The 10734-nt window shown below is 47.1% G+C and overlaps 1 protein-coding gene across 5 annotated transcripts in view; it reads left to right on the top strand.

The window, feature by feature from the left end:
* Positions 1–9823, top strand: part of SAE1 (SUMO1 activating enzyme subunit 1) — a 109567-nt gene extending 99744 nt beyond the window's left edge. For 3 of the 5 annotated variants that reach the window (XM_011962933.1, XM_011962929.1, XM_011962931.1), the window contains 2 exons: positions 3525–3594; positions 8787–9823. In XM_011962933.1, coding sequence (XP_011818323.1) covers positions 3525–3592 — 68 coding nt within the window. In that variant the 3' untranslated portion in view covers positions 3593–3594; positions 8787–9823. Of the gene's footprint in view, positions 1–3524; positions 3595–4910; positions 4937–8786 lie in introns of all 5 variants that reach the window. The other 2 variants (XM_011962930.1, XM_011962932.1) reach the window with 2 other exon arrangements.
* The last annotated feature ends 911 nt before the right edge of the window (positions 9824–10734 follow it).

Genomic DNA, 10734 nt, shown 5'->3' with positions numbered 1-10734 from the left:
TTTTTAAGACAGAGTCTCACTCTGTCGCCCAGGCTGGAGTGCAGTGGTGCAATCTCGGCTCACTGCAAGTTCCACCTCCCAGGTTGACACCATTCTCCTGCCTCAGCCTCTTGAGTAGCTGGGACTACAGGCACCTGCCACCACGCCCGGCTAATTTTTTTTTATTTTTTAGTAGAGACGTGGTTTTACCATGTTAGCCAGGATGGTCTAAATCTCCTGACCTCATGATCCACCCGCCTAAGCCTCCCAAAGTTCTGAGATTACAAGCGTGAGCCAGGGTTCTTGGCCTTTTTTTTTTCTTTTTTTTCTTCCCTTCTTCATAGGGTCTCTCTCTGTTGCCTAGAGGAGTGCAGTGGCACATCATAGCTCACTCCGGCATCAACTTCCTGGGCTCAGGTGATACTCTCACTTCAGCCTCTTGCATAGCTGGGACTATAGGCGTGTACCACCAAGCCTGGCTAAATTTTTTTTTCTTTTTTTTTTTTAATTGACAGGGTCCCGCTATGTTCACCAGGCTATGTTTCCTGTTTTTTTAAAGTTATGTACTGCATAATACAAACAAGAGAGTACACAAAACACATCTGCCCGAGTTAAATGATAATTAATATGTATTTATTTTTGTTGTAGAGACAGGGGTCTCACTCTTGCCCAGGCTGTTCTCAGACTCCTGGATTCAAGCCATCCTCCTGCCTTGGCTTCACAAAACTTCTGGGATAGACAGGCGTGAGCCACTTGTATCTCTTTTAATTTGGAATCGTCCTTGGCAAACTGGCTTGCCACCTCTTTTTGTAAATAAAGTTTTATTGGCACACTTACTCATTTATGTATTATCTGTGACAGCTTTTGTGCCACAGCAGAGTTAAATAGTTATAACAAAGACCATATGTCCCATAAAACTGAAAATATTTTATTATCTGGTTCTTTTGTTTGTTTGTTTTTGAGACAGAGTCTCACTCTGTCACCCAGGCTGGAGTGCAGTGGCACTATCTTGGCTCACTGCAACCTCTGCTTCCCAGGTTCAAGCAATTCTCCTGCCTTAGCCTCCTGAGTAGCTAGGACTATAGGCGTGTGCCACCACGCCTGGCTAATTTTTGTATTTTTAGTAGAGATGGGGTTTCACCATATTGGCCAGACTAGTCTCAATCTCTTGACCTTCTGATCCACCCGGTTTGGCCTCCCAAAGTGCTGGGATTACAGGCGTGAGCCACTGCCCCGGCCTATTATCTGGTTCTTTTTTTTTGAGCTGGAGTCTCGCTGTATCACCCAGGCTGGAGTGCAGTGACGTGATCTCGACTTGTTGCAACCTCTGCCTCCCAGCTTTAAGTGATTCTTCTGCCTCAGCCTCTCGAGTACCTGGAACTATAGGCACGTACTACCACGTCCAGCTAATTTTTGTATCTTTAGTAGAGACGGGGTTTTACCATATTGGCCAGGCTGAACTATTCCTCCAACATGACCAAAATGAGATTATACCAGCAATGGGAGGTTTTTTTTTTTTTTTTTCTGGTCTCTCTGTTGCTCAGGCTGGAGTGCAGTGGCACCGTCTCGGCTCACTGCAACCTCTGCCTCCTGGGTTCAAGCAATTATCCTGCCTCAGCCTCCCGAGTATCTGGCACTACAGCCGCCTGCCACCACGCCCAACTAATTTTTGTATTTTAGTAGAGACAGGGTTTCACTATGTAGGTCAATCTGGTCTTGAATTCCTGACCTCAAGTGATCCACCCGCCTCAACCTCCCAAAGTACTGGGATTACAGGTGTGAGCCACCACGCCCAGCCCTAGTTCTCCATATATTTTAGAGCTCTGTAGTGGACCTTGATAAACAGGAAGATGTTACCTCTGGATGAACAAAATGGGAATGTGCTGGTCCTGGCCAGGGCATGAGGAGCCGGAGGTGCCTTCGGACACAGCTCTTGGGGTTGGAATGGATGCAACCTTTTGGGAGGGCATTTTGGCAATACATATGAAAACCTAACATTGCTATATTTAGAAATTTGCCTTAAGGAATTATTTCAACACCTGTGTCTTTGTCAAGACGTATGATTACAGTGTTGAACAGCTTAAATGTCCCTCAATAGGTTATAGAACAGAACAAGTAATAGTTGATAATATTTGGGTTTAAAATTACACCTATTTATTTATTTATTTTTTGAGACAGTCTTGCTCTGTCACCAGGCTGGAGTGTAGTTGTGCAATTTCAGCTCACTGCAACCTATGCCTCCCAGGTTCAAGCAATTCCCCTGCCTCAACCTCCTGAGTAGCTGGGACTACAGGCGCACCCCAACCACGTCAAGCTAATTTTTGTATTTTTAGTAGAGATGGAGTTTCACCATGTGGGCCAGGATGGTCTCGATCTCTTGACCTTGTGATCCACCTGCCTCATCCTCCCGAAGTGCTGGGATTACAGGCATCAGCCACCAAGCCTGGCCTAATTATACCCATTTAGATTGTGCACTTTTTAAAACGTCTAGAAGGGGCCGGGTGCGGTGGCTAACACCTGTCATCCCAGCACTTTGGGAGGCCAAGGCGGGCGGATCATGAGGTCAAGAGATCGAGACCAGCCTGGCCAACATGGTGAAACCCTGTGTCTACTAAAAATACAAAAATTAGCTGGGTGTGATGGCAGGCACCTGTAGGCCCAGCTACTCGGGAGGCTGAGTCTGGAGAGTGGCGTGAACCCGGAAGGCAGTGCTTGCAGTGAGCCGAGATCGCACCACTGCACTCCAGTCTGGGCGACAGAGTGAGACTCCGTCTCCAAAAAAAAAAATGTCTAGAAGGATGTGCACCAAACTAGGGAGACTGGAGGTAGTATTCTGTAGGGAGGCTTTCCCTTTCACTTGTCTGTGTTCCAGTTTGGTTGGTGAGCACACGCCATTGTGTTCAGGAGTAGGAGCTGGCAGAGCACACTTCCTTTGGGGAAGTGGTAGAATAAAGTGATTTGCTCACTAAGATGGGTGACTTGGAGGGACAGGTGACTGTCCATCTAAAATTTGTCCTCTGGATGCCCCATCCTGGCCCAGAAAGGCTGGTTTCTATGTGGGTTGTGAAGACTTTTTCTGCCCTCCTACTTTAATTTCAGACCTCAAATTTCCCTTGCCTCCTACATGTTAACACAGGCCTGCTCGCTGACATTTGTCTGGGAATAGCATATAGAACCCACTGCCCATTATGGGTAAGAAGAGAATTGCGAGAATGTGACCAGGGCGCTGAAACATCTGATATCTCTAGGACAGATATAGGAAGCACAGATATAGTCTTTCCTTTAACTTATAAAGGTAAAAATAAAAAGTGTTGTGAAAGAATTTCTGGTTGCCAAAGTTCAAAGGTCTTTTCCAACCACTTACGAACCCCTGGCTCAGATTTCGTTTTCATGCCTAGATGCCAGCATTAACACTGCTGTCTGAATCGGGCCCTCCTGCTAGAAGTTGTTTTTATGCAGGAGAGTCTGCTACTGAATTTCTCCAGATGTCATGGTCACAGTTCTGTTCCTAGTGCTCCATTTTCTTTGTCTTCCTTCTCTTTTAGTTACTGCTTCTCCGAGATGGCCCCAGTATGTGCGGTGGTTGGAGGGATTTTGGCACAGGAAATTGTGAAGGTAAAACATCACTGTGGAGCAGAAAATAGTTAACCATGACTTTGTATATGTGCTGACAGAGAGAATGGAAACTGTCTTAGACAGCTGCCTGCTTTCTCTTACCCCATTCAGCAAATGACCTTGGAGTGCCTGCTCTGTGCTCAGCGCACAGTTGGCCATAGTGCCTGGAAGGTGTGATCTGCTCTCCCCTACCTGTGTTAGTTATCCAGTGCCTGTTGTTTTAGTCAGGGATTCTGTTTCTCATGGCTCTTATAGTGATTACTATCATGATCCCCACTTAAGAGGAAGACACTGGGGCCCATGAAAGGGGCTCCAGAACCTGTGCTACCTGTGCTTTTTTTTTTTTTTTTTTTTTTTTTTGAGACAGAGTCTGGCTCTGTCGCCCAGGCTGGAGTGCCGTGGCCGGATCTCAGCTCACTGCAAGCTCCGCCTTCTGGGTTTACGCCATTTTCCTGCCTCAGCTTCCCGAGTAGCTGGGACTATAGGCGCCTGCCACCACACCCGGCTAGTTTTTTGTATTTTTTTAGTAGAGATGGGGTTTCACCGTGTTAGCCAGGATGGTCTCGATCTCCTGACCTTGTGATCCGCCCGCCTCAGCCTCCCAAAGTATTGGGATTACAAGCTTGAGCCACCGCGCCCGGTCAAACCTGTGCTCTTAACCTCTGTACAGTTTATCTTCATTCATCACCATGGCATCAAAGCCCTCCCTCTCTTTTTTTTTTTTTGAGACAGAGTCTCGCTCTGTCGCCCATGCTGGAATGAAGTGGCACGATCTCAGCTCACTGCAAGCTCCGCCTTCTGGGTTTACGCCATTTTCCTGCCTCAGCTTCCCGAGTAGCTGGGACTATAGGCGCCTGCCACCACACCCGGCTAGTTTTTTGTATTTTTTTAGTAGAGATGGGGTTTCACCGTGTTAGCCAGGATAGTCTCAATCTCCTGACCTCGTGATCTGCCCACCTTGGCCTCCCAAAGTGCCGGGAATACAGGTGTGAGCCACAATGCCCGGCCAAGCCTCCCTCTTTTTAACCCACACACTGTAGGTATTTGCAGAGAAATTGATGTCTGTGTCCCCATGAACACACCAGGAGCCCCTCAAGGCTCTGTACAGGATGACCCGTGACCTTGTTGGGTAGGTGTTAGTGTCTCTCTCAGAAGGGAAGCATTTCATACGGGGTCACATAACCAGTAACTAGCACAGCCTTTTGAGGGTCTTCTGGAACATTTGGGTGCTAAAACTATCCCATACCCCCAAACATATTGTACATTCTTTGCGGACTTTCCTAGTTGCCCAAAGATGTTAAGTTTGCCTTTTGCAGGTTCTTGGCTGCCTTAGTGGACTCCGGTGAGGCTTTTTCCTTCTTTCTTGTGGAGCAGAGTCATGCCTGGTTAAATAATTGATCATATCCATGTACATGTCAAGTTTGAACTTAGGAGGACAATTTGGAGACCCAGCCCTTAACACTTTGTCTTGGGGTCTGTAAATTCTGGAGACATTTGGCTCAATTTGTTAGTCACACCATTTTCCTAAGGCTACCTTTTTTTTTTTTTGGTCTATTCTTTTCTGATCCTTCTCTCTGGTCTAAATTCTTCCTTTGATCAAATGTAACTTTCTTCTATGTGATGGGCACTGAGGAGATATTTGAAGGGGGAAGAAAAGTGTGCAATGGCCATACCTCTTTCCTTGCTCAATTTTATACATAACCCAGAGTGATGTGAAAATTACAGTTTATATGCCCAATCTGCGAAGAGGGTAATGACCACCCAGAGGACTATTTGAGCAGTATTCTGAGGCTCCCTGTAGACAAACTGCAGGAAAGAGTGCAGCAATGGGAACGTTCTAAGTGGTGAATGGGAATGTACATATTTTTGTAGCCTAAAATGATGACACCACCAATAATAATAGACAAGACTTACTGAAAGCCCACTGTCTGCCACACAAAGACAGTGTTTTTTACGTGGATACTCATTTCATCTCCCACCGGCCCTATGAGGTAGGAACTCCTGTGATCCCTGGTTTATAAAAGAGGAACTAAGGTGCAGGAAAGAAGTTGCTTGCCCAGGCTAGTGAGTGTGGTGCCAGGATTTGGGCCCAGGCACTCTGGTTTCTGAGCCTGTCCTCTTCACCATGTGGCAGTCATGTGTCAGGTGTTGCCTTCAATGGCACTGTCATGTAGAGACTGCATGGACCCCTGGGCAGCTGCCGTTGCACCATCAGCCTCACTTCTGTACATCCCATTGAGGGGCTCCCCCTAAATTTTTCATGTGGGATGGAGACTGGAGGTTGGGGCAGGTAGCCTTGACCCCATTGTTGGTGGTAGCGTCTCACATCCCCATCCTCACACAGCCCCCTCCTTCCTGCCTGCTGGAGACAGCTGGTGCCCAGCATCTTGTTTCTGTTTATCCCAGATAGCCAGAGTACTCTGCATTCTTGGTTGCTGGGTGTGTTTGGAATCTCCTCCTACCCCATCTTGCTTGGGAAGCACTTTACCTTTTGCCCCATGTTCACCCCATACCCTGCTCTCATCCCCAGTACTCCTTCATACTTAACACAGGTCAGCCTTCAGCCAGCTGGCAGGCGGGGCCTACAGTCCAAGGGCCTCAGACTCGCCTTTCTCTCCTGAGGCACTGTCTAAGCACCTATAGAAAGCTTACACTAGGAGATGGGGGCAAGCGCAAGTCTACTCCCTTGGAATCATCTTTTGCGTCTTTCCTTCCTTACATCCTTTTAGATACCCTATTTTATATCCATGTCTACTTCCTTAGCTTTATAGCAGTTTTCCTTTCTCTCCATCCCCACCGTCCACGGCAGGTCTCCCTGTCTATGGTAAGAGAGGTGATAGTGAAAGCAGCAGCCATCCCAGGCGCCTAGTAAAACACGTACCATCTCCTGTATCTTGGGTTTGAGGGTCTAAGAGTTCCAGCTGTGGACTGTTGGACCCTTCCACTTGGCTGGGTTGGTGGCATCCCCAGTATTGGTAAAGGACTCCTGGCCCCTATTAATAGCAGCTCCTGCTTACTGAGAATTTACTATGTGCTAGGCACTTTACAAGCCTGGTCACATTTCATTCTCACCAAAAGCTCTAGCAGGCAGGTGCTTTTTATTTGCCTATTTTATATGTGAGCCCAGAGAAGCAAACTTCTTTCTGATCCAAGCTCCATGTGGACAGAGACCTTCTCAGAATCTTAATGTCTAGCATAATACCTGGCATAAAGTAGATACTGAATAAATTTTCCCTTGACTGGGTACAGTAGCTCAAGCCTGTAATTTCAGCACTTTGGGAGGATTACTTGAACCTAGGAGTTCAAGACCAGCTTGGGCAACATGGGGAGACCTCATGTCTACAAAAGTCCCAGCTACTTGGGAGGCAGTGGGAGGGTCTCTGTGGGAGCTGGGGAGACAGAGGTTGCAGTAAGCCAAGAATGTGCCTCCCACCTGGGCAGCAGAACAAGATCCTGTCTCAAAAAATTAAAATTAAAAACATTTTTAAATAAATAAAATTTCCCTGGAAAAATGGCTGGATAACACTATTTGTATATAGTAGATGTGATTGTCCCCGTTTTATGGATGAGGAAATGAAAAGGGTTTGGTGCTGAGTTTGAGGAGGAGCAGTTCAGGATGTGTAGTGCCACCTTCCTCATGAATGAGGGGATGGTGCTCCTGGGAACCATTAAACCCTGCCCTGGCAGCTTGCCTAGGTGATGTCCTTCTCTTTAAATGGTGGCTTGTGGTAAAATTTCAATGCTTTCTAGGTTAAGCACCTGTTTGAAAATTTGTGGACAATTGTAAACCCTTTCTCATAAGAGTCAGTATGTTGTTTCAGGGGCTGACCCTACCTCAAAAGACAGGTCTTTTGTAGATACAGGGTTTTGCCATGTTGCCCAGGCTGGTCTTGAACTCCTGGGCTCAAGTGATTCTCCCGCGTCAGCCTCCCAAAGTGCTGGGATTACAGGTGTGAGCCATTAAGCCCAGCCCTGTTCTTGTCTTTTAAAGGGCTCTGTCTGGTAACCCCACAAGATAATCACCATTGCCATTGCTAAATAGCATTGTCCAGGCCCTCTGGATCCCAGCCCTGACCCCCTGTGGAAGCCTAGCGATTTTATGTCCTCATGGAAGATCCCCCTTCTGGATCAGTGTGCTCCTTGATTAAATATGTCCCCTTAGGTGATCAAGGCCACAGCCTAAGAACTGCCACCTTTCTGAGTTGAATAGTCATGAATAATTATTTCTGCTGTTGCCCAGTGGTGGTACAACACAGTGTTAGTCATTGCTTTAGTCTTAAGGTGTTTTTTTGTTTGTTTGTTTTGTTTTGTTTTTTTTTTTTTTGGAGACAGGGTCTCACTCTGTTACCCAGGCTGGAGTATAGTGGCTCTATTACAGCTCACTGCAGCCTCAATCTCCCAGGCTCAAGGGATCCTCCCACCTCAGCCTCCCGAGTAGCTGGCACCTTGGGCACGCATCATCATACCTGGCTAATTTATTTCAGTTTTCTTTTCTTTTTGAGACAGAGTCTTACTCTGTTGCCCTGGCTGAGTGCAGTGGTGCAATCTCAGTTTACTGCAACCTCTGCCTCCCGGGTTCCAACGATTCTCCTACCTTAGCCTCCCAAGTAGTGCGCCACCACACCCAGCTAATTTTTGCATTTTTAGTAGAGACAAGTTTCACTATGTTGGTCAGGGTGGTCTTGAACTCCCAGCCTCGGGTGATCTGCCCACTTCAGCCTCCCAGAGTGCTGGGATTACAGGCGTGAGCCACCGCGCCCGACCTATTTCAGTTTTCATGTAGACAGGGTCTCACCATGTTGCGCAGGGTGGTCTTGAATTCCTGGGCTCAAGTGATTCTCCCACCTCGGCCTCCCAAAGTGCTGGGATTACAGGTGTGAGTGTGCCTGGCCCTGGCCTGCTTTAAATTTTTGAGATACATAGTTTAACCCAAGCTAATACATTTCTTATTCTCATGTTAGGTAGAGAAGGTAATGTTTGGAGGTTAAATAATCTCCTCATGGACACAGTTTGTAAGGGACAGAGCAAAGATAGGACAATCAAAATTGTCTCCAGACATTGCCAAATAGCCCTTTGGGATCTAAATCAACCCCACTTAAGAACCACTGCCCTAGACTGCTTTTAGAATTTTTTTTCCCTCTATTCCTCTTAAAGCACCTTGAGATAAACCCTCTTTTCATTTTTCTCCCTAGGCCCTGTCTCAGCGGGACCCTCCTCACAACAACTTCTTCTTCTTCGATGGCATGAAGGGGAATGGGATTGTGGAGTGCCTTGGCCCCAAGTGAACTCAAGACTTGGCAGCTCCGGAGATGCCAATTGCAGCATGCCTGCCTGTATTCCCTGTCCCCTTCCTTCATGAAGGCATCTCCAGGCAAGGAAAACTGAAGTCATTGGCCCAGTACAAAACATTTCCTGCGACGAAGGAGGTGGTGCCGATGTGCTGCTTCCCATCACAAGCAGCTGCTCAACAAGGGGCGCAGGGTGGCTGTCTTTGTTCCAGCACTGTTCAGGCTGCCTGTCATCCCGGGCCTGCCAGCTCCCCTGAGTGATGAGCACTTCCAAGCACCCCTCTGCCCTTTGTCTGTCCTTATGCTGTCACAGCCTCGCCAGCCCTCTGGGGCGTTGTGGGAGATGCCTGCCAGGAATGAGCATGCTCTGTTGCTTGGGAGCCTCTTGCCACCTTCTTGGACTTACTCCCCACCTGATGTCTTACAGAGAAAAGTGTGACTTCAGGTTGAGAGTAGGCCTAGGCCCCGTGAGGCACCAGTGGAAGCACAGCTCCAAGTTCAGACAGGTGCCCTTAGAGAGGAAAACCATGACAGGCAAATGCATTTCCTCTGGAGTTTGAGACCCTGACAAACAACAGGTGGCATCTGGTGTGCTGTTCTTGAGTTTTCATTTAGGATTAGTTGAGTTCCAGCTGGGTGTTGGGAGAAAGGAGATGTTACCAAGTCTTGGATGTTAGGGCGAGACCCTGCAATTTGAGTATTAGTAGGAGAGCTTGTCTTTCAATGCAGGTTCCTGGGGCTTCAGGGCTGGGAGGGAGGAGCCTGCCCTTTTAACAGAACCCCAGTCACATGCGTCCCAAGCCACTCAGAGGCTGTTGCATTTCAGAGTTGTGTTGGTCCTTTGTTTACCTCCTAAACCACAGCTGTTTGTGTTTCACATATGTTGTGAATTTTCCTTGGTTCTTTTTAAAGGAATGATAATAAAGTTACTTGCTTTAGGATTTGCTTGTTTTTCTTCCACTTCAGAAGCTTCTGAGAGAGAATGGGATGATCCTACCAGTTGCCTTTTCAGACCTGAAGAAATCTCCTTTGAGACTCTTAACTCAGAGATTCCTCCTCTCTCCCACCATTCCTGCCACCATTTTTTCTGGGTGATGCAGCAAGAGTTAAATTGTTCACATTCTAGAGTGTGTAGAAGCTTCTGGCTCCAGTTGTCTAATGGGTAATTCAGCTAAATAGTGGCTATTTTCAGTGACAAGAATTATAATAATAAAAGGAAGTCAAAAGTGATGCTTAATATGCCCCAAGTCCCACAGCCGCTATGGGTCAGAGCTTTTATTGGAAGACCAGGTTTGCCTTGATGCAGCCAAAGCACGTTCCATTTCACCCCACTCTTGCTCCTGTTTCTTCTTTATGTAAATTGTGTGATGTTTCAATAAATCAGTCTCTCCTATTCCAATCCCACAGCAGTCAGTTGGGGAGAAAACTGGTCTCCACTACAGGAGGGCCTCCGTTCCTCAACCCTGCATCATCTGCTCCCACCAGAGGTGAGACAGGCTGCATTTCGGAAGGGATCCATGTCTGGCCACCTTTAGTGCAATCATGGTGTCGGTCAGCAGTTACATTGCTGCATGAATTTCACATGGTCTTTAAATTTTGAGCTAATTACGCTCTTGACTGTAATGTGCAGCCTGGGTCACAAGGGGGAGCAGGTGGGTTTGGATTGATAAAAACAAAATTGTAGAATCCCCAGAAGCTTCAAACTTTTCCACCCTGTACTTCTAATGGCAGAGATTAAGTCACCCAGAGGACCCCTGAGGAATCAAGGGGAAAGCTGCCAGCCCCAGGCAAGAAATACCTAGTTTCTACAAATTTCATAAACTCCCACATGATGTTTGTATTAATCATAAAA

Source organism: Colobus angolensis, unplaced genomic scaffold, assembly GCF_000951035.1.
Source record: "Colobus angolensis palliatus isolate OR3802 unplaced genomic scaffold, Cang.pa_1.0 Scaffold60, whole genome shotgun sequence".
NCBI lineage: Eukaryota > Metazoa > Chordata > Mammalia > Primates > Cercopithecidae > Colobus > Colobus angolensis.
Note: the sequence above shows the minus strand (reverse complement) of the source record. Positions and strands in the feature narration are given on the sequence as shown.